General features: G+C 36.9%; 2 protein-coding genes and 1 pseudogene across 2 annotated transcripts; all 3 read left to right on the top strand.

Annotated features, from left to right (window-relative positions):
- The first annotated feature begins 91 nt into the window (after nt 1–91).
- Nucleotides 92–11256, top strand: LOC107720803 (phosphatidylserine synthase 2). Its single transcript, XM_016528635.1, has 12 exons — nt 92–962; nt 2102–2203; nt 3455–3537; nt 6396–6463; nt 6547–6681; nt 7269–7319; nt 7433–7546; nt 7627–7745; nt 7832–7946; nt 8030–8175; nt 9031–9216; nt 10244–11256. The coding sequence occupies exons 1-12, from the start codon at nt 862–864 to the stop codon at nt 10401–10403; spliced, it is 1380 nt and encodes a 459-aa protein (XP_016384121.1). The 5' UTR covers nt 92–861; the 3' UTR covers nt 10404–11256.
- Nucleotides 11257–12168: 912 nt separating this feature from the next.
- On the top strand, nt 12169–20174 carry LOC107720764 (L-fucose kinase-like). Its single transcript, XM_016528589.1, has 21 exons — nt 12169–12414; nt 12869–13020; nt 13668–13718; nt 13793–13915; nt 14227–14299; nt 14388–14485; nt 14590–14670; nt 14796–14915; nt 14989–15160; nt 15526–15632; nt 15712–15813; nt 16284–16454; nt 16865–16938; nt 17125–17483; nt 17559–17775; nt 17852–18018; nt 18757–18984; nt 19131–19274; nt 19535–19654; nt 19814–20001; nt 20076–20174. Exons 1-21 carry the CDS (start codon nt 12333–12335, stop codon nt 20172–20174), a joined length of 2928 nt encoding a protein of 975 aa, XP_016384075.1. The 5' UTR covers nt 12169–12332.
- A 769-nt stretch (nt 20175–20943) lies between these two features.
- LOC107720801 (GTPase IMAP family member 8-like) overlaps nt 20944–23977 on the top strand; it is a 22130-nt pseudogene continuing 19096 nt past the window's right edge.

The raw sequence follows: 23977 nt of genomic DNA, 5'->3' as shown, positions 1-23977 counted from the left end.
GATTGTGGAAGGAGAGAACAGAGCGGCATGTTGTGCGCATGCTTTGATGACCAAACACACAAATTTGTGACGCCGCCTTGTGGGATGAGCGGACATGACGCCATGCCGCGCGACCATGGTTATATTTTTCTGAAGCGCATGAGAGGTGCGCGTGCGCCTGCTGCACTCTGTAAAATCGTTTTATTGGCTTTCAGAGGATGGTGCGTTCGCGTTGCGTTCATATATGAAGCCTGAAGAGGTCATTTTCCTGCCGGTTCTCAAAACCTCGCGGTTAATGCGCTCGCGCTCCGTTACCGGCCAGTGGCGGGACGCTCACGAGCTCATGTGGCTTACTGTGATTTTAGTAGTTTTATTCCAGGTTTAAGGCTCCGCACAGCTGCGCTGGTTTAGCTAGTTCAGGTGAGTCTTTGTTGGTTTGGGTTAGTTATTGGGTTGTAGCGATTTATTCTGGTTTAGTTAGTTCAGGCTTAAATCTCAGCGCAAGTGAGTTGGGTTTGGGTTGGTTAGGTCTGAGTTTTAATTTCAGGTGAGTTAGTCAGGATTAGTTTGGTTGTAAATCACAGCAAGGGTATGGTGGGTTAGTGGTCAGTTTAGTTGCAGGTCAGTTGAATCAGTTCAGCACAGGTCTATTGGTTAGGTTCAGTTTGACATGACAGGTCAGTTGGGTTACAGATAGTTCAGGTGTCAATTAGGTTTAGTTCAGTTTGAAATCACAGGTGTCTGTTAAGTTTAGGTTGGAAGTCATATATGTGTTGTGTGAGGGTAAGTTTGGTTCATGTGTGTTGGCTTTAGATAGTTGTCAGTGAAATCACAGGTGGGTTAGGTTTAGTTTAGTTCAGGTTTAGTTTAAGCTCTGCCGTGATGGCTAAAGGCGAGTGGAAGAGGTCAGGCACAGATGATATCCAGTTAACTGGCCGCTCTGAGTGTGAAGTGTTCGATGATGGAACCAACACGTTCTTCTGGTGAGTTCACGCCACTCATGTTATGGTAATGTTTATGTTTATTAACTGATTGTGTGTTCTTTGATTTCATTGCCTTTCTGTGGTTAATGTGTGTAGGTAGGGATATGATGGTGTGTGTGTGTGTGATGTCCAGAGGCTGTTCAGCTTTGCTCGGCTTTTCTCTCTTCTGCAACCTCAGCAGAATGACACTCGATCAATTAAAGGCTTTAAGATGGACAGATGCTGTGGAAGAGACTCTTTCTCTCCTAGTCTCTTACACAGAACTGTAAAGAAGAAAAACACGACAGATATACGGTGTATAGATTTATAAACGTTAAACAAAGAATGACATTTGATATATTTCATAATATCCCAAAGAATCACAAATTACTATAATAATAATCTTAATAATTATTGTGTTAATAATATTAATAATAATAATCCAATAACATTTATGCTAATTGTCTGCATAAATTGTTTGTTTTAGTTTTCAGTCAATATTCAGAAGTTGTTTTTGTTTTTAATCTTGATTTTTAATGCAGTAATTAATGTAATCAGATTACTATAAATCAAATTATCGTTGTTAATATTTATTATGATGATGATGATAATAATAATAGAAATTAATAATAGAAATAGAAATCCAATAGTACTAATTGTTTTTCTTTGTTGTATTGTAAATTGTAAGGCCTAAAGTGATGATTTTTCCAAAATACTGTATCATATATATATTTATTTAGTTGTTTTGTTATTTTATTTATTTATTTTTGTTCAAAACAGTAGTGTTGTCTTGACTTAAATTTTTAAATGCTATGCTTTTCTCAATTTAAAGGCTTTGAAAAGTTATTATTTAAAGCTACCTTCATTTTCTGTTTGCTTTTATAGGTAACAGCCATAAATGTTGAGAATAAAAACTTTACCTTTTAAAGGTCAAATTACCTCTTGAAAATCAATTCCAAGAACTGGATTTGCTGTAATAAACTGCTGTACTGATCTCTTCTCTCTCCCCCTATGTGTGTGTGTATTGAGGTGTGGTTGTGTTTATGATCAACCTGTATACCAGCTCAGCAGGTTTTGAATGTGGAAAAAAGCTCAAACCAGACTTCTGCCAATAATGTTTGAATGCAAGCACTGTACTCGTTTCGTCTTTTTCTCTGCAGGAGGGCACATACTGTGACCGTGCTGTTCATCCTGACATGTGCTCTGGTTTATGTGACACTATTGGAGGAGACGCCACATGACACGGCGTACAACACTAAAAGGTATGACTGGCATGCAGTCTGTGTGTCCTTTACCTTTAGCAGAGACCAGAATTCAGTTCACAGCGCCAGAGAATGACATGCACCATTTCCTCCTGAGCAGAAGCTAAAGTTAAAGTGGTCCGATGTGGACAGAAATGCCACATGGCTGTAGCTGGGATGGCCTTGGCAAGTGGCATGCTTTCTATTGGCTAACAGGATTATGTGTGACATCTGCTGCTGATCACAAAGTCCAGGTCACGGACTGACCTACTGTGCTTAAAAGCACATGACCTTTATCAGAAGAAAGAGCAGCTAGTATTTCAGTATGAATATACAGTGTGTAGATTTATTAGCAGTTCTTGCAAGTTTTGAACTAACCCCAAGTATTGATCTTTGTGAGACGACCACCTGACACACTTAAATAACAAAAGTCGGGTTTTGATTTATTTTGAACGATAGTTTATAAATCTTTAAAGACAGACCTACTGCAGGATTGTTAATCGATGAAATATGTTTTTGTTGATGCCATCAGCCCTCATTATTTTGCATATTGCTTAAAATCATTGATTTCCTGGTGAAAAAAAAACCACATTTCCCATGATTCTGCAGCGACTCTTCACCAGTCAGAGAACTACGGAAGTCCATTTCCGTCACTGAATAAAAAATGCAATTGCGCCTTTTTATCTCATAATTCAGACTTTTTTATCTCAGAATTGCATCATAAATCACAAACATGCAATTCTGAGAAAGTCTTACTCGCAATTATCCTTAAAATTGGACTTTACAACTCGCAATTGCAAGTTTATTTTTCTCAATCGTGAGAAAAAAGTCAGAACTGTGAGATAAACTTGCATTTGCGTGAAAAAAGTTACAAGTTCGCAATTCTGACATTATTTCTCACGATTGCGACTTTATATCTTGCAATTCTGACTTTATAACTAGCAGTTGCAAGTTTATATCACACATTTCTGAGAAAAAAGATATTAACCTTGTTGCTGGTTGATTTGATTCATGACTCTTTAAAAATACTTTTATTTTTTTTTTTTTTTTTTTTTTTAGTTCTCGGTGAAAAATGAATAGGAAAAATACTTGTGGAACCAAGGTCACTAAAAATGTGGGCGGCCATTGTTTCTATTCATTCTTCTATTCTATTCATTAGCATTCGCCTAGCAACGTCCTAGAAACACCATGGCAGCGAATTTTACACAGAAAGAACCAGTCACATTTTCTCCAGTGTTTGTTTTTAATTTGTGTATTTTTTGTCTTTTTCAGAGGAATTGTGGCCAGTATTCTGGTGTTCCTTTGTTTTGGAGTAACACAAGCTAAAGATGGACCCTTCACACGTCCTCACCCAGGTCAGACCAGTAACCTTTACATGATCTAACCCTAACTGAAGTCAGAACAGTAACCTTTATTCAGAGATGATTTAACCTTAACCCAGGTTTCACATCACCTTCAGGTCAGCTTTGAGAGGCTGTAATTGTGAGGTCTTCTGCTGCTGTTGAGGTGGAGTAGCTAAAAGTAGTGACTTAACCACAGGTTTCAGTAATGTGACATTCGCTCAGCTGTTTTAAGAATAACGCAGCTTTTCCAGTAACACGCTTTCCAACAACTAACAGTGCTGCGTGACTAAACAAATACATCATTGTTTTTCACATTGCATTACAATTGTGCGAGCTGATGCAATCATCATATAGTCTTCTAAAGGTGCCTTGCAAGTCATGTTGAGAAGACTGATTCATTTGTCTTCTTCTCAGTCATTTGAGTCACTCAGTAGTGTTCCCAGAAGTCTGTACATGGCATTTTTTTGCAGTATAAAGGTAAATAATTAAACTGCAGATGATCCCTTTTTTAGAATTGATTATGTAGATTATGTAGGAGTTTTCAGAAGTTATTTTTATGTAAATTAAGGCTGCACACTTAAGAATAAATAAATAGTGGTATAAATATTGTAATTGTAATTTTACAGTTCTGTATAGTAAATTTTATCTTAAATGTTTTTTTTTTTTACGGTGAAATGTTACAATAATTTTATAGTGTTTATAATATTATTAATAATTCTATTGAGTAGTAATCAGCACCCTAATACAAATAATTTACATTTTATTGTTTTATTTCTGTATAATCGTACTTTTTGGACAAGTTATGCAGTAATGCCCAGTAAAAAAAAAAAATTTTTTTTTCTTAAGTCACTCAGGGATGTGTTCAGTAAGGTTTTTACCAGAAAAGACTTTAGATTTTTTTTTTATCATAAGTTAATTTAAAAAACCTTGTTATTTTATCTGCTGTATTTTTTCCGACCGCCGACCCCTTCCACAATATCTGGGTATGTATTAAAATCAATATTAATAAACGACATTGGCACTGGTAATACAGATGCGTCTGTTACAGAGGTTTGCGCATATGGCTAGTCACTTAAATATCCATCTGATCATTCATCACAGATTTATTATGCATATACAGTATGTTACAGATAATGTACAGTCATTTGTGTATGACAGTAAACTCTAATGATGATGACTGTCTGACTGTACATTATCCTACTCTTACATGGTTATTTTCTAAATAAATAAATAGACATGAAATATCTATATAAATTGAAATATTATTAAGAGGATACAGTGTGATATTAGAGACATAAAACTAGCACAGCTATGTAGAAACAACATGAATCAGCATTTAAGTTCTGTAATTTGATACATTTCCAAATCAAACCGAATATTTAAAAAAAATTTTATATGAAACATTTTTTCTTTAAAATAACATGCACTGATCAATTGGTAAGGCCAAGGTCATTTATTTAAAGAAATAGAGCACATTTTAATTTCATGTTGTATTTAATACTTGAGTTTGATTTTGCAGCAGGAAAAAATTAGGGTTATTTTTATTATTATTGTATTATTTTCCCAACAGGACATTTAAAAAAAAAAAAATTTTATTTTGTGTTTGTAACTCTTTTATTATTCCAACTCCGTTTTTGCCATGAAGATAGCCTTAGATGCTGACATGGAAATAAGATTAAATAACTACTACTACTACTTTTTTTGTGCAGCCCAAAGTTACATTTAAAATTGCAGTTAGAATTTTTATTGGGAAAAATGGCAATGTGCATTTTGCAGCCCTTTTGTAAATTTGTGTTCGAGTTTGATGCTTTCACTGTAAATCATCTTTGTGTGCCTGAGAAACATAGCTTTTGTAGTAGCTGCTACTTATTAATTTGTAACATAGCTAACTAATCAAAGACGTAGATTGACAGTAGTTTAACTTCTTTAAATTATGAGAAGATAAGGTACTGTATGAAGTAGATTTCTGAGACAGTTTCAACATAAGAAACAATGAGTATACTTTCATAGCAACAGTAACTCACAACTCCTTCAAAACACTCACTGTTATGAGGGCCGACTTGCTTTGCTGGACGAGCTGGATCAGAGCTTTCAATGCATCTCTCACAGAAACCTGAAAGTTGATTGAAGGTCTCCTCCTCCGGTCATTGAAGCCTCTCGCTTGGCACGAGATAACAGACAAATGTAGACACAAATTATAAGTTGGGCTAACTGTCACAGTGAGCAGTGTTAAATTTCAATCCAGTGAAGTATGTGAGGTCGTTTTAGAAGAAGCATCTGGGGACTCCAACATAGAGACAGTCTTTAGAGACGTAGATGCAAACAAATGGTTGTAGTCAAAAGGGCTTCACAGTCTTAATCTCAATTCCTTAATTCAAGCATGTTAACTTAAAAAAAATAGTGTTTGAGTTTCTTTTTTACATATTGACCAAATGCTTGATTATTGTATCTGATGGCTCACAGAAACATTGAAATAGCTTGAATAATTGCTATATTTATGTTGCTGAAAGAAAAATATTTTCTGTCATTTTAAAATAGTTCTGTAATACATTGCATATAATTGTATTTTTTAACTGAAGTTGTATTGTTATTGAGATTCATTTATAATTTGTACTATTTTGAGTTTGCCATGAAAATAATATTTCTGATGATGTAGCCATACAATCTTAAATAATCAACACACCCCAATAACCCAAATGCAGATGAATTGTAATAGTTCAGTTGTGATACAGAAAACAAACATTTCAATCATCCAACATAAACCCCCCACAATTCTCTAGTTATTTGTATATTAGCGCATCAGTATTTTTAGTGCTTTTATATGTTTAAATGAGAGTTAATGTTTATGGGTAAGTGTTTGTCTTTTGCAGCATACTGGCGTTTCTGGCTATGCGTTTCTGTTGTGTATGAACTCTTTCTCATCTTCATCCTGTTTCAGGTTTGTTATCAGCTTCAAAAACACAACTTTACATATATTTTGTCCATATTGTGTCATATTGAAATTTCTGATTTGTCTTTCAGACAGTGCATGATGGCAGGCAGTTTATGAAATACATTGACCCAAAACTTGGCGTCCCTCTTCCTGAAAGAGGTTATGGCGGGAACTGCCTCATTTATGACCCTGGACATCCTGCCGACCCCTTCCACAATATCTGGGTATGTATTAAAATCAATATTAATAAACGACATTGGCACTGGTAATACAGATGCGTCTGTTACAGAGGTTTGCGCATATGGCTAGTCACTTAAATATCCATCTGATCATTCATCACAGATTTATTATGCATATACAGTATGTTACAGATAATGTACAGTCATTTGTGTATGACAGTAAACTCTAATGATGATGACTGTCTGACTGTACATTATCCTACTCTTACATGGTTATTTTCTAAATAAATAAATAGACATGAAATATCTATATAAATTGAAATATTATTAAGAGGATACAGTGTGATATTAGAGACATAAAACTAGCACAGCTATGTAGAAACAACATGAATCAGCATTTAAGTTCTGTAATTTGATGCATTTCCAAATCAAACCGAATATTTTAAAAAAAATTAATATGAAACATTTTTTCTTTAAAATAACATGCACTGATCAATTGGTAAGGCCAAGGTCATTTATTTAAAGAAATAGAGCACATTTTAATTTCATGTTGTATTTAATACTTGAGTTTGATTTTGCAGCAGGAAAAAATTAGGGTTATTTTTATTATTATTTTATTATTTTCCCAACAGGACAAAATGGATGGATTTGTTCCTGCCCATTTTCTCGGCTGGTACATTAAGGTTGGTCAAAATCTGATCTGTGAACGTGCTACCACACGCCTAAAATCAGCAGACGGCATCAGAAAACTGAATTCGAAACTATTAGTCATGTGTTTTATGTCTGTGTGTGTCAGACGCTGGTGATCAGGGACTGGTGGATGTGTATGATCATCAGTGTGATGTTTGAGTTCCTGGAGTACAGTCTCGAACACCAGCTGCCCAACTTCTCTGAGTGCTGGTGGGACCATGTGAGTAAAACAAACCAAATACACCCTGTGAATCATGCAGATAAAACAAATCCTCATGAAGTGACTCTCTCCTGCTGCAGTGGATCATGGATGTGTTGGTGTGTAATGGGTTGGGCATATACTGTGGCATGAAGACTCTCGGTTGGCTCTCCATGAAGCCGTATCAGTGGCAGGGATTGTGGAACATCCCAACATACAAGTAAAAACACGATAAACCTCTGAAAAGACATGTCTGGAGGTCAAACACACTGAACTGTTATGACATTCTGCAGTTTTGTGTTTCAGGGGGAAAATCAAACGTATTGCCTTCCAGTTTACCCCGTACAGCTGGGTGAAGTTTGAGTGGCGCCCCGCATCTAACCTGCGAAGATGGCTGGCGGTGTTGGGTATTATTTTCACGGTGAGTCACATGATCAGTACATGCAGTCACTGCACAATGATTTTGAATGAAAAATTATGCCATTTTCTCTCACTTATTTGCAGTTCTTATTGGCGGAGCTGAATACGTTCTATTTGAAGTTTGTGTTGTGGATGCCTCCTGAACATTATCTGGTGCTTCTGCGGCTCGTCTTCTTTGTGAATGTGGGTGGAGTGGCTATGCGAGAGATCTACGACTTCATGGATGATCCGTAAGTTCACTCTAGATTTGTTGTTTATGTAGGCTGCTAACTTCTAAGACAGCATTCTGGCTTAAAGGAACAGCTCACCCAAAAAGGAAATTTTACTCAACTTCAGGCCATCCAGGATGTAGATGTGTTTGTTTGTTTCATTCTTACATCACATTACATCACTTGCTCACCAATAATCCACAAGATTCCAGTTCGTCATTTAATGTCTTGTGAAGTGAAAAGCTTATTATAAACATGCAGATTTTTGCTTCACAAGATGTTAATTGATGGATGGGAGTCGTGTAGATTATTGTGATGTTTTTATCAGCTGTTTGGACTCTCATTCTGACGGCACCCATTCACTGCAGAGGATCCATTGGTGAGCAAGTGATGTAATGCTAAATTTCTCCAAATCTGTACCGATGAAGAAACAAACATCTACAGTACATCTAGGATGACCTGAGGGGGGCGAGTAAACTTTCAGCAAATTTTCCTTTTTGGATGAACTATTCCTTTAATCTGACGCAAGCTATATTTCGTTAACATCTGAATCCAGTGGAAAGTTGACTTGCATGTTGCTAAGATAATGATTTGATGCTTTTGATGCACATTTATTGGGTGAAAGTTAATTTGTGTTTAAAATCAGTTTCCCTCAATTCTTCCTTCTATTTTGGAAGTCATTTACAAATAAACATCTGTGCTTTTTAAGATTTTTGTTGTTTGGAGTGGCTTTTTTTTCCATGTTAATGAGGCCTAAAAATATGACCTAGTTAGGCAGCTCACTAGGAACTGGGTTTTTTTCTGTGCTGCCATACATTTATTGTGTGTTAACTGTGTTTTGTAGTAAGTCAATCTAATGTATCATTTGGATTCTAGGAAATTCCATAAAAAGTTGGGCCAGCAAGCGTGGATTGTGGCAGCCATCACTGTTACGGAGTTTCTGATCGTGGTCAAATACGATCCCAACACCATCATGCTGCCAATCCCCTTCTTCATCACACAATGCTGGATACTCGGAATCGTCCTCATCCTCATTTGGACCTTGTGGCGGTTCTTCATCCGGTAATAAACCTGCAAATCATCTCCATAAGCACGATAGCAAAATAAAATAATTTTTATTAATAGGGCTGGGACAATAAATCGCTGCATCGCGATTTGTGGATCGATTCTGAGATTTTCGGAATGCATTACGATTCTCTCTGGAATCGATTCTGAGCTTAGTTTTTAACAGCAGATGGTGCTCTAGGCTAGTTTTTAACCGCACTCTCAAATGCTCACGAAGAAGAACCCTTGTGTGTTCGGCTGAGTCATGTAAGTGGTTATGTACTTGCACCTCAGCTTTTAAGATGTGATATTAATGTAAACAGCCCACTATGAGCATCCTTGTAATTCGCTTCAACTGTATGAATGATTATTTTATGTTCAAGTGTTTTGTGTGTTAGAAACTGGAATCAAGCAAGAGTATGGCTGTTTCTAAAGCACGCAGTGCCATCAGCTGTTCAAAACTAAGCTCAGAATCGGTTCAAGAGAGAATTGCGATGCATTCGGAAAATCTCAGAATCGATGCAGAGTAATTACTCGATTCGCAATGCATTGATTTATTATCCCAGCCCTAATTATTAATAATAAATTAATTTCTTGCACAAAATATAATTTTCAAGCTTTTATTTGAAGATAAATCATATCCAAATAGTCAAAATGACTATCAAGGCTCTTTTCAGAATGGTATTTACATGTATACTGCCCCAGAATATACTATTCTGCTTATAATTTTTTTAAAGAATAGTGTGTGTATATGTGTGTGTGTATATATTATGAGAATTTTGTTTGTTTATTAATTTTAAAAATTGATATACACACATTGTAGATAATCTACAACATATATGTATGTATATATGCATATAAAATAAATGTATTTATTTAATTGTCAGAATCAGGAAGTCATCCTAAAAAAAACTGCTGCAGATGCAATATTATATGCTGCAAAAATAATAGTTTGTTAGTGTATTATATATATTAATTAAAGATTTAGGAAGTGATTAAATGTCCTGACTAACATGTTAACTGACCAAGTGTTCTGTGTTGACAGTGACATCACACTCCGATACAAAGAAACACGCCGGCGCAGACAGGAAGGGTCTTCAGAGCGGGACAGAGTCCCTGGACACGCTGACGGCAGCAATTTAGCCACATCAGGCCGTAGCAAACTAAACGGCAGTATGGACACAGTCCGACACAGGAAGTCATGAATGCATCCTTCCACACACAAACAGCCGTGCACTACACATCGCGACTGGACACACGTTTGTGTTTATAATCCTGTTCAGATCATACCAACGCTCATGGTGTCTGTCGAGCGGCATCCAGAGAGATGATGCCATCATTTTCTCTCCCTGCGGAGAGGGTTGTTGTGTATATTTAGGAAAAATATGTCTTTGTAGCTGTTACATAGGTGAGGCGTTTAGGGTTCGGGGTTCACTGTCCCTCTGGTTTTGGGTTTATTGATCGGTGCTATGCAGGAAAACACATTTCGATGCAGAACACTATGCAGTGAACCAACGGTAGAGGAAGTGCACATACAGCCATTTATGAATAAAACTATTGTTTTTAAGTTACATTTAGTGGGTAGGAACACAGGAAACATCCTGCTTGAGCTACAACACTATATTTAAAAAGCTATGAGAATGTAATTATTTAATCGGCTGTGCCCTTCTGCTATGCTTAGGATGCTAAAGGAAGTTAGCGTGCCTGTTACACAAGCACCTCACACAAGGACAATCCTTCTGACCTGTTAAACACGGGTCAGTGCCATGACTGGACCAAAATCGAAGAACTTTACTTTTCGTTTGCATGCGTGAATGTGTGCGTGAGACCATAACGGCCAAAACATTCAGCATGCTGATGCTGTGTTTATTTCTGCAGGGAAACCACAGATAAATAAAACAAAAAAATCATCAGGAAGTCATCCCAAAGTTTATGCGGTAAGTGTATTGGGCCGTTCGTGTATCTGGCCACAGTGAGTGGGTTGTGTACTGTTGTGTCGTGGTAGTCCGTCTGTATTCTGATAATGTGCAAGTCCAAAAACGGCCTGATCTGATGTATCAAACGCCATAATAATCTTACTGTGAATGTAAACGTCTAGCACTAGTTTGACTTCAGCGCCAATGCCTGAGCTGTTACTGAAGGTGTTTAGGGTTCGCTTTGATTTAACTATGAGGGGAAAGTTAAAATCGCAGTATATGTTCTCGTCCGAATGATCAGGATTATCTCTCTCTGAAATCTTTGTGGGACCATTTGATGATCTGTCTGCCTCTGCTTATAGTGGTTCATGTAAACATGTTACATAGAAATGAACAACTGAGTTCATATTTTATAATGTTTTCAATAAATAAAAAAGGAGTTCTTCCTCTTTAACTGTCTTTAATTTATTAAATGCATGTTACATTCGTATAGCTGTTTTTAGGAAAATTAATATGTAAGCTGAAGTCTATGAAAAGTGAGCCTATTTGATTCAAAGCACAAGCAGATTTGATTTCAGGTAAGCCTTTTTTCGTCTTTTTCTTCTTAGTTTGTGTTCGTTTCAAACTAGTGAAATGCAGGATTCATGTAAGAAATTGAGTTAATTTGTATTTTTATTTATTTATTTATGCTATAATCAAGAGCCAAACTTATTTTGCAATCAAAAGACAAACTTAATACTGTTATTATTTTAGTTTACAATTGTTTGAAACTAATTTCCAAGAAAAATGATTCAGGTAAGAAATCTCTAGTTCTCTTTCTTCCTAAAATCGCTTTTTACCCCCTGCTTTTTTTATTATTATTATTTAATTTTAGGTACCCCAAGTCAACCATATTATTAGGCATTGTTGACCGATTTTAATCGTTGCTATCCATATAACCATATTCATGTCAATATTATTAAACCTAGACTACATTAAAACTACATTTCCCAGCGCACCGTGCCTGTAGTCAAGATTGTAGTCCAGAAGCTGCTTTGTAGTCCGGAAGTGTTGCGTTCACTGTTTTGGGGTCGGAGAGCACGAATGAGGTAGTTAACGTTTAACTTGAGTTGTAATCCTGTGACAGATGGCGAATAAATCGGATCCGGTCGCTGTTCGCTTCTGCTTTTTGCACGCGCCAGTTTGTTGGTCACAGAATAAGAAATAAAGCACGCCAGGATGGCAGATAAAGGATTGCTGAAGTGGACAGTTATCGTGCTCACATGTCAACATCGAGACAGTGTTTATGCCTTCCAGAGAGGTGAGTTCATCATTTATTCTCATCGTATGCCTGTGCTGATTTATTAAAAAGAGGGTATATGTACATTTCTTTGAGTTTTTATTGAATCCATTTGGGCAGCCTTGAAACGTCACGAAACAATAACATAATGTTTAAAATACATAGATAATTACAAAAAAAAAAGTACTATAGTATTATTCTGGGTTGTTTGGGACTTTATACTATGGTAATACCAAAGTATTCTTTAAAGTATCTTAAATTAAGTACATGAATTTAGGTGCCATATTATTATACCAAATTACTATATGGTATTATCATCTGATGCCATCAAAGTACCGTGGTATGGTATTACTATCTGATGCTATCACCATACCATGGAACCACCACAGTACTTGGTTGTAAAAGGGTCTACCTCACATTAACAGATCTCCAGACCAGGTGTAGGTAGATCTCATGAGGTTTGTGTGTGTTTCAGAGCTGGAGGTGCGTCAGAAGCGTGGTGTTCTCCCGGAGGATGCCCTGCTGCTGACCGTTCCTGACCCTCACGCCCGGCTGGGCAGCGGTGGGGCCACACTGAACGCCCTGCTGGTGGCTGCAGAACACCTGAGCGCCAGAGCCGGATACAGCGTGAGCTTCACATTACAATAGAGGGCTCTGTGTGTGTGCAGATGGTTGGAGGTTTGGAGAGGAATCCTAAAGGATGTGTGCAGGATTGCCAAAGGAAATTCTTGAACCTAAAGGACCCATATGGGATAAAAATCCTTAAAGATTTATACTACCGATCAAAAGTTTAAAATAATTAAGTTTTTTTAAATATAAAAAAAGCATTTTATTCTCACCATGACTGCGTTTATTTGATTAAAAATGCAATAAATCATTAATGCAGTGAAATATTACAGTTTAAAAGAACTGTTTTCTATGTTAATATATATATATATTAAAATGTAATTTATTGCTGTGATGCAAAGCTGAATTTTCAGCATCATTACTCCAGTCTTCTTGAAATTTTTACTGTTTAAAATTGTTATTAATATCATAGAAATAATAACGCCACCATAGAAATAAATAACTGTTTAGGATATATTAAAATAGAAATGGACAATTATGTATACATCCTTGAATGAATATAGATTTCATTGCTTGTTCAGCACTGTAATAGTTGTGTTCATGATACATGACCAGAATAGAGTTTTTTCTGTACTTTGTCTTCAGTTCATAAGGATCTTCCTCTAAAATATACTTAAAGTCCCCTAAATGTGCATGTTTGTGTTTAGGTGGTGAACGCAGATGTTCTGGATGAAGTTCACATTCTCATCCTTCACACGGTCTGTAATAAAAAAAGAATTTTCGATGAAGATTATTCTCAAACATGTGCTAATAGGTGTATGTGTGTTTCTAGGGCAGAGATTTCCCATGGGATGGCTGCAGCAGGGCTTTCTGCTGGATGCCTGTACAGAGATCAGATGCTGTAGAAGGAGCTGTTTGCTGTTTAGACCTGCTGTTAGACTGTCTGTCCACAAAGGTGAGCAGAACAAATGCACAGTTATGCACACACAAATATACATGAATTCATGCACCTCTCCCTCTCTCTCGCTCTCTCTCTAACTATATACACTAGTCAACATTTGAAGTGGATCAAAACCTGCTCAATGTGAAAGCACGCAGGTGATGGAGATTTACCGCTGATTACAGAACCGGCTTTCTGACAAGATGCGCGTTAAATATCGCATGCGATTTATCGTGCAGCCCTAATATATATATATAAAAATACAATGTAATACAGTGAGGTGAGTGCATTATTATGAAAATGCCTGAAACATTCTATTGTTTCAGATTTGTGCTGGTTCTCCGCCAGGTGTTTGGGTGTGCAGCACTGATGTGATCCTGAATATTCCAACACGACACAGTGAGCTAACATTTATATAATCACACATCTAATGCACAAACTAGTTTGTGCATGTTTTTACTGTTGCTTTTATTGATTTTCTTTACAGTGATTTCATGGGACGGGTTCTCTGGGGTTCGGGTTGTGGCATTGCCAGGTGATGTTAGTTTTGCTGTTAATCATGGCGTCTATCTCACTGATGCAGAGGTGCGTTATTGAAAATTAGGGTGATTTTTTTTATTTTATTTTTTTTTTTTTAAATTGCACTTGTGTATCACTTTCTGAGGAATGTTTAATTTTTGCTTTTACAGGCCAGAGTATGTAACATTATCTATAAGGGCTCAAAGGAGAAGATCAGCTGTGCTGCACTGCCTGATGGGAAAGTACCCCTGGTATGAATTTGTTTGGTAATGTTTGTTGCTATATGTAAATTTACTTTGTTTAAAGATGTATTAGATGTTTTGTTTGCATCTTGAATTGTTTTTGTGATGCTTCCTAAAAGTGTGTTTGTGCTCAGGTTTCCGGCCCGGTGTTTTTCTCTAGGACTGTGGCAGAGAAACTCTTACAGACTCATGTTACGTCACCATTGGACGGCTGTACGTATCTTGGCATGGATTCGGGAGCTCCACCGCTTGAGGTAAAAACACGGACAACATAGTTCTTTTCTCCGACTGGTCTCTCCCTCTCATTTTTCTTGTTCTCCCTTGCAGATATCTCTTTTTCTGGATATTCTGCTGTGCCTTTGCTCTGACCTGACAGAGCATGAATTCATCAATGGAGAGAGAACAGGCTGCTCTTCACCCTCCGGACCTCAGGGGGCAGTAGTGAGGAGCGGCCGCGCTGTGCTGTGGAGGACCCTCAGGGGACCCTCCATCTCGATGTGTACTGTTTCACTATTTTTTTGTCTCTACATTATAAAAAAGTTTGTTTGGGAATGAAATACTAGCCTACTGAATACAGCATAGTATATATTGGATAATGCATACTATTTAAAAAAATGTGAAACTGCATACTGTTATGTATACAGTTTAATTGCAATGTGCTCTTTTATACTTTTTAAATGCAACATGCACTTTTATATTCTTTATATATTTTATGCTGCAATATGTGGTTAAATGTAGGCTACATGGGTTTTCCATGCATACTGTAAATCTGTATACTTTCCTCAGTATGCATACTGTATAATGCAGAAGTAGTATGTATAGAGTAGTGTGTTTTTTTTGAACGTTGCCTTTGTTTGTTTCCAGTGTACATTCCAGAGGGTTGCTATGATTATTTGACTCAATCAGGCCGAGAACATATAATTCGTCTGACAGAAACTGGAACTGAGACGATGATTCTCTCTCATATTCAGGTGGGAAATGTTGGGAACGTCTCTGGGATTTTTTAATAAACATTTTTAACCTTTTTGCAATACGATTTCTGCTTTAAAGGATGTGAAGTCTGTGGCAGAAGGCAGCAGGGTGATTAATAGCATCCTGGAAGGAGATGTTCATGTATCAGCAGGAGCTGTTGTGCAGCACTGCCACCTACAGGTCTGGAGGGTTTAACGTAATCTTAGTCTATTAACTATTTAAAGATATGAAATAAAAACTGACACAATTTTTTCTCACTGAATATGATGTTTTTATAAAACATCACATTACTGACATGAAATCTGTTGTGAATATTTGGGTATGTGGTTTTTCTATATTTATACAGTTTTTCATTTCCATCCTGAAAAGTATGACCCACATTTACTGTTATTGTATAAAACAAAATTATTATTATTATTATTGATCTGTATTTTTTATTGTACAGTACCAGTCATACTGTTGAAATCGTAATATATTTTATTGATTTGTTTAATTTTTATAATTTAAGTAATAATAAAATATTATTTTGACAAATGATGATTTATTATTATATTGAACAGGGGAAAACAGTTTTTCCTTCTTTTTTTTGTCCTTAGCTGATCACATGCCTGAATAATACAGTTATCAAAATGTGCCAATGTCAATTGCAGGGTCCAGTCCAGGTGCATTCTGGGTGCCTGCTGTCAGGGCTTGATTTGACTTCATCCTGCATCCAGCGACTACCCCTGTCCAGTGACATCATCATTCAGGGACATCGAGTGATGCTGGGAGAGTTCAAGTTAACAGTGTTCACAGCTTTTGGAGCTCATGACAGTTTAGATGTGAGTTTAGAGCCTGTTACTTACATTAAATTTTTTATATAATTTTGAGAACAATATAAATAAGAAAATGTATGCTATGTTTACATATTTTATTATACACAGTGTTGGGGGTAATGCTTTACAAGTAAGGCGAGTTACGTAATCAGATTACTTTTCCCAAGTAACTATTAAAGTACTTATGCATTACTTTTTAATTTACACGAGTTACTTTTTCAAATAAGTAACGTCAGTTACTTTGTTTTCCCATTTATTGACTGACCGCTGTCCCCAAAATAACGTATTGCTTTCCATAAAAGTAACAAAGTAATGCAATTAGTTACTTTTTTTAGGGAGTAACGCAATATTGTAATGCATTACTTTTAAAAGTTACTTTCCCCAACACTGATTATACACTATTTATCTCCACCCAGGCCTGCACTGATGATGTCAATGCATCATTCCTTAATAAAAAATGGAGTGATTTTTATAGTCGGACTGGAATACAGTAAGAAATTTCTACTTTCATAACTCACATTTTCAGACTAAAGGTTTTCTCAATTTTTAAGATTATTGTTGCCAAAAACCACCTGTTATACAGGAAGAGCCTAAGCTGCCTGTGACTTCACATTTACTTTTTAAAACCGTCAGTTTCATATAGTGTGTCTAACATATGTATGTGTGTGTGTTAAAGGCCTCAGTACCTTTGGGGACCTGAGAGGACCGAGCCATGCTGTCTGCTGGACGCCCGATTGTTCCCAGTGTTCATGCCACATTCAGGACCCGTTGGACTAGAGGGTGTTTGTTGGCTCCTGGGTGGCGCTGGTGGTCTGGACAGCTGGAGGGAAGCCTGGAGACTCTCACTCAGGGATATTCTCATCCTGACGGACCAGCAGAGAGAACTGCGCTGGAGAGAGGAGCTGTTCTTCAGTGTGGGCCGAAGGAGAGCCGTGGACACTCTGCAGGGCCACATGAATCTCAGTCTACAGCCGTTCTTCAGAGCAGCAGCTCTGGCCGGCCAGCAGGAGGAGCTACTGCAGGTGCTGGACTCTGGTAAGGAGCAAAAGATGAACAGTGGTTGGCATATGTTGACTTTTGAGGGTACTGATGGTTTGGCTGTTTTCTCAGTGGCTGCAGGCAGCAGTGGTGATCTGGGAGTAGCGGCTCGTTGTCTCGCCTGTATCGCTGATGTCCTTGGCTGTCTGGCTGGAGAGGGTAAAGGTGGTTTACGCAGCGGGCCAGCAGCGAATCCATCATGGGCTCCTGCTTTTAAGCTCCTAGAAGAGGGAAACTTACCTGCAGGTGTCCAAGAACTGGCCAATCAAAGAAAGCACTGGCTCAGCAGGTCAGAAATTTAAAACAAATGCATAAATTTGAGAGTTGTAAACTGACCATTTTTGATTTGTCATTGCTTTCTGAAGACCAGATTTGTTGGTGAGAGCCGCCAGGCATTATGAGGGGGCAGGACAGATACTGCTGCGGAAGGCAGTGATGTCAGCGCGTGAGTTTGTGTTCATTGGTCAAGGAGAAATGCCGCCCATGGGCGAATGGCAGGAAGTGGAGTGTCCTGCTCGACTGGATCTGTCAGGTGAGAACAGCATTCTTCATTTCAGTTGATCATTTGTTTGTTTTACAGTGCTGTGTGACATTTGGAGTTGAACTGAATGTGCTTTTTTTTAAAAGTAAGTTCAGTTTTTAAACAGAATGCAGAATTCCAATTCAAAATTTCTCAAAAGTGGCAGTAAAGACATTTAGAATGTTACAAACGATTTCTATTTCAATTAAATAATGTTCTTTTGAACTTTCTATTCATCAAATAATCCAAAGAATCCTCAAAGAATCCAAGAATTGTTTTCAACGTTGATAATAATAAGAAATGTTTCTTGAGCATCAAATCGGCATAACAGAATGATTTCTGAAGGGTCATGTGACACTGAAAACTGGCGTAATGATGCTAAATTGTTTTAATATTTCACAATATTACTTTATTTTTTATCATGTTTTTATGTATGTTTTCACTGTATTTTTATCAAATAAATGCTGAGCATAAGAGATTTCTTTCAAAAGAATTTAAAAAATCTTAATGACCCCAAACTTTTAGTTTCAACAGTAGTGCAGATGTATTTACTTAATTTATTAAACAGAACGAAATATTATCTTTTGTTGACTAAAATTGAAGCTTTATTTTCCAGAATGCTTTTCCTATGTTGAATTTCTTTGAAATACAGTAAATTTCTCTTCGAGTAAAGTTCAACTCTAAAGTATTTAGGTTTTCTTGGGTCTTTGAAAGCATGTGCTGGAAGTGTGTTTTTGAATACATCATCAGGTGGCTGGAGTGACACTCCTCCTATAGCGTTTGAACATGGTGGACTGGTGGTCAATGTGGCCATTAAGGTGGATGGAAAACGGCCAATTGGAGCTCGAGTTCGGCGCGTTCCAGAGCCTCATCTGCTGTTGGTCAGTAGCAGCGGTAAACCGGCCTGCAGCATCTCCACAGAAACACTCTGTGAGGATCTTACTGACCTGGAAGACTATTGCCAACCTCACGCTCCGGGTGAGAGGCATGTGTAGACATATGCTGTGGGATCTGACAGTCTGAAACAACAGTGCACAACACATTTTTGTTCTTAAGAATGATTTGATGTTAAACGTAATGTACAAATATCTCTAAATATTTTAAGTTGTGTGTTTGTCTTGTAGGTGCCCTGCTAAAAGCCGTGTGTGTGTGCAGTGAGCTGGTGTGTGTATCGTCTCCTGTCTCTCTGAAAGAGCAGTTGTTACAGCGCTGGGGTGGAGGACTGGAGATCCACAGCTGGTCTTCACTGCCACATGGTTCTGGTCTCGGTGCGTAAATCACTTTTGAGTAACTTCACTTTTTAAATGTACAGGATTTTGGATTACCACACAAGACGTCTTCCATACAAATGGGAACAGAAGACAGAACTGTAATGTATAATGGCATCTAGATAATGTATTAATTAAATATTTACTCATATTTTTTATTTTAATAGATTGTTGCATCTTCGAATGAATATATAATATAATATAATCATAATTAAATTGTGTATATATATGTGTGTGTGTTTGTGTGTGTGTGTTTCTAGGCACCAGCAGTATCCTGGCAGGTGCAGCTCTTGCAGCAGTGTACAGATGCACGGGACGGAGCTACGACACAAACTCTCTCATTCATGATGTGCTTTACCTGGAGCAGATACTCACCACCGGTATAAGAGATGCTTTTATTCCTATAATGGGACGCATCATGTCCTTTCTAGAGTAATATAGAGTAATTTACTGGGCTGTGGAGCTTGACCAAACAGGAGTTTAAATTTTTTAATAAGCTGAATTTGAAGGCATTTTGTATTTTTGTTGCTGTGTTTTAGGTGGGGGATGGCAGGACCAGGTTGGTGGGCTGTTTGGAGGAGTGAAACTGGCCCGATCTGCAGCTCAGTTACCGCTGAGAGTGGAAGTAGAACAGCTCTCTCTGAGTCAAGACTTCCTTTCTGTCCTGCAGCAGCATCTTCTCCTGGTTTACACTGGAAAGACGCGTTTAGCACGGAACCTGCTGCAGGTACGAGCAGCTGATGGTGACAGTCAGACGTCATGAATGATGTGTTGTGTTTCACTGGATCACTGTGTGTGCAGGACGTGGTGCGGAGCTGGTATGCGGTGGAGCTGGATATGGATGGGATCTCAATCATTCAGAAGAGCTCTGAACATCCTGAACAACAGCAGATGACATAAATCTGAGTGCCTTGTAAATATCAATTTAATTGATATTAATTCTGTAAATGTATCATTTATTATGAAGTTTTCTCTTTCCTGAAGCATTACATTAAATGTATAAAAATACCTGAAAATTACACAACATCAGTTTTTTTTTTCCTTTTTACTAAATTTAATAAACTATTATTTTAAGAAAATAGCCATGTTTTACTCTGACTATGGATCTTGTACTTGTTTATTGGCTGTATGAAAATGCAAGTACTTAGATGAAGATTAAATGATTAAATAACAGGTCTACTTCCTAAAAAGAGGTGTCTATAAATTGATATATTCCCCTTGACTAGCTACTAGTTGGTCAGAATAGCTTAAGATACAGTCTTAAGATCGTGGCTATGTTTATGCATGTTTTGCCAGAACTAGCAGGCTGTAAGGGTATAGAAGGACTGCAGAGCTCTGCTGTTGCAAATTTACACACCTTTAACAAGTGTTTACGCATAGTATGTACATAGTATATAATACACTTTTTATTTCTTAATGAGACTTTGTAGTCTTATGTCCAAACTCCAAAGTGTACAACTGTACAATAAGTGAATTATTTACTAAGGTATCATTATAATTTTATGTCATTTGTACCTGAAGCAATTTTATCACAGAGATTTGACTTGAAGAATAGGTTAAAACAATGGATTTCATTTTAAGATTATAGCTTGTTCAGTAGTGCTTAATGTATCCACTTATTTTAATTTAATTTTAACTTGTGAAGGAGAGATTGGTTTAGGTTACTTTTCTAAATGTCTAAAGTGTTCTCGACACTTCCTTGTGCCGATTGCTGCAAAGTTAATATTTACGGTCAAACTGAAAGTAAAGAGTCGGCTGGTGGGGCTTAATGTACTGTGAAACTCCGACTGAAGAAAAATGGACCTCGGTAAGCATTTATTCTCTTGAAAATAATCACCTTTTTACTCATAGTAAACATTACATTTGTAACACTTTGCAATAAGATCATATTAGTTAACGATAATAAATGGATTAACTAACAATGAGCAATTCACCTGCTATAGCGTTTGTTGATTATTAGTTAATAAAAAAAATAAACTTCATTGTTAGTTCATGTTATCTCAGGTCCATTAACATCGGATACGAACTTTTGATTTTAGACATGTATCATAAAGTGAATGTTGAATGAACAGTAGCCTAGTTTTGATTGTTAGTTCATGTTAACTAATGTTGAAATTTAAACTTTATTGTAAAGGGATATACTTTTAACTACACTGTTCACTGTTTCATTTTCAAATTAGTCCAAAGATTAGGCTTTTAAATCTTGTTTTCATTTCCAGAATACAATCGCGTAGTTGTAATTTGCCACAACGGCAATGACACGTAAATGCGCTCTGTTTCTATGAATAACAGAGAACGACATTATTAACTAGCTAGCTATATGGCTGATCATTACATCTGATTTAAAAGCTGAACTCCGTTAATGAACGATACATTATTGTTGGTCATACAATTGTTGGTCAAGAATGCTATTGTTTAGTATTCAAACATGCATGGTAACACTTTAGAATAGCCTACTGTTCCAACTTCCATCATTATGAATATCTACACAAGAACACGAGTAACGCAATATTAGCTCTCTAGTGTTGTGTAATTTTCTTCGGTGTAGGCAATGAAGCTCGAGAAGCAGAGTTCCAGATGTCAAAATCAGACTTTATTCAACAAAGTAACAAAGCCGCATCTGAAGCCTCTGTCTGTCAGCTCATCCGTTTTATACCTTTTTCTCTCACCAAAGTTGGTAGTTCCTGTTTTTATTATTGGCTATGCCTATCTGGTTTGCCACAATGACTAAATCTTGAGCACGGACTGTCCAAGTCAAGGACATTATGGTGACTAAAACGCACTTGTGCTGATGTCACATCTTAAATGACCTCATGTGCTCAGATATGCTTATCAGTGGAATTTGCCAGATCAGCCACTTTTTACTCCCAAGGCCATTTTTATTAATGGTGGAATTTGGCCAGATCAGCCACCTTCATTCTGCTGCCAATAAGGTGGTCACATGAGACATTCATCAAATCTGTTTACTTGTTCCTGTTAACTTCTGGGAATAACCCAGAGTTCATTGGGTTATTTAAATTCACTTGGTACAATCCAATGGAAACCACCAGTATTGCCCAATGGATAGGCCCTCAGACTTACATTCTACATTAGGACATCCAGTATTGGAATAACTCAAGCATATTAATCAGTATATTGATTACTTTCATGACCATTCATCATATTTTAAGTGAGATAATACCATATTGAGTAAATAGCATAATATATAATAGAATTACACAGAATTACACAATACTAGTAACTACTAGTATCTAACAAGGAACTCTGATTAATGATTTATTAAGTAATTGTGCTTAGTCGAATGTTGGTAGTTCACTATTAGCTAATCAGTACTACTATTTCTCATACCTCCCTAAGAACTACTATACCGGTTCATAATTAATATGAATAATACATAATGTATAATTAATTCTAAAGTGAAGGTCATGGTAACCCACTAGTAATGATTCAAGTATTGCCAAATTCTTCAGAATGAATTACTAATTATTTGGATCAGTATTCTAAAGTGAATAACATTATACTTCTCTAGTAGGGGGATACCGGGGATGAAAGTAACACTTTTTGTTTGAGCATCAGTAACTCAGTGGTTGTTTGTGCTAGATCTCTCAAACTTTGATGTATGGTAGCCACATTTGTCTACTACAAATAACACTCACTTGGACGTGTACTGCATAATCACAGATTATGTGAGTTAATCTACTAAGAGTTCCGTTGTTACAGCCTACCCCACTACTGGGGTGAGTGGTAACACAGGCTGGTGATAGATGTAACATTGTGAAGTAATTTGCTGAAATAAGACCCAAACTTCCAATTTATGCAAAAACTTTATTGAAGAACAAAGAATAATCAGTTTTATATAAAGTGAACCATTTAAAATGACAAACATTATTTTGTATTCCTTTCAGGACTTTAAATTTAGCACAAAAACAATTGCTGTGTGTGTTTGTATGAGTGAGTGAGTGTGTGTGTGTGTACTGTATTCAGTCACTAGCTGGGTTGCCATCTGCCATCTAATTTTGGAATATTACGTCAAAAATGCTGGATGGAAATGTTAAGCAATGTAATTATGCAATTACAATGCATAAATTGTAAATGTGCACAAAAAAGCGTATGTGCTCACTTGAGGCGGTTAGTGTTTTTATCCAAAAAGAAGATACAGCGGGTAAAATAAGCATTGAACACGTCACAATTTTTCTCAATAAATATATTTCTAAAGGTGCTGTTGACATGAAATTTTCACCAGATGTCGGTAACAACCCAAGTAACCCATTTACTTATTGTTTTCTTTGAAACAATTGTACCTACTAATTCCATGTCTTTCTGAAGATCTCCACAAGTGGTCTTTGGCTCTTAGAAAACTCTTCTGATAATTTTTTTTACTGCTCTGTCAGAAATCTTGCGAGGAGCAACTGGTCGTGGCCGGTTTATGGTGAAATTATGTTCTTTCCACTTCCAGATTATGGCCCCAACAGTGCTCACTGGAACATTCAGAAGTATAGAAATCCTTCTGTAACCAATGCCATCAGTATGTTTTGCAACAATAAGGTTTTGAAGGTCTTGAGAGAGCTCTTACCTTTTACCCATCATGAAATGTTTCTTGTGTGACACATTGGTCATGAGACACCTTTTTATAGGCCATCAGTTGGGACTAAACTAGCTAATATTAATTTCCACTGACAAGGGGCAGGATTGCTTTCTAATTA

The sequence above is a fragment of the Sinocyclocheilus rhinocerous genome, unplaced genomic scaffold (assembly GCF_001515625.1).
Source record: "Sinocyclocheilus rhinocerous isolate Xijiao unplaced genomic scaffold, SAMN03320098_v1.1 scaffold1022, whole genome shotgun sequence".
Taxonomy (NCBI): domain Eukaryota; kingdom Metazoa; phylum Chordata; class Actinopteri; order Cypriniformes; family Cyprinidae; genus Sinocyclocheilus; species Sinocyclocheilus rhinocerous.
Note: the sequence above shows the minus strand (reverse complement) of the source record. Positions and strands in the feature narration are given on the sequence as shown.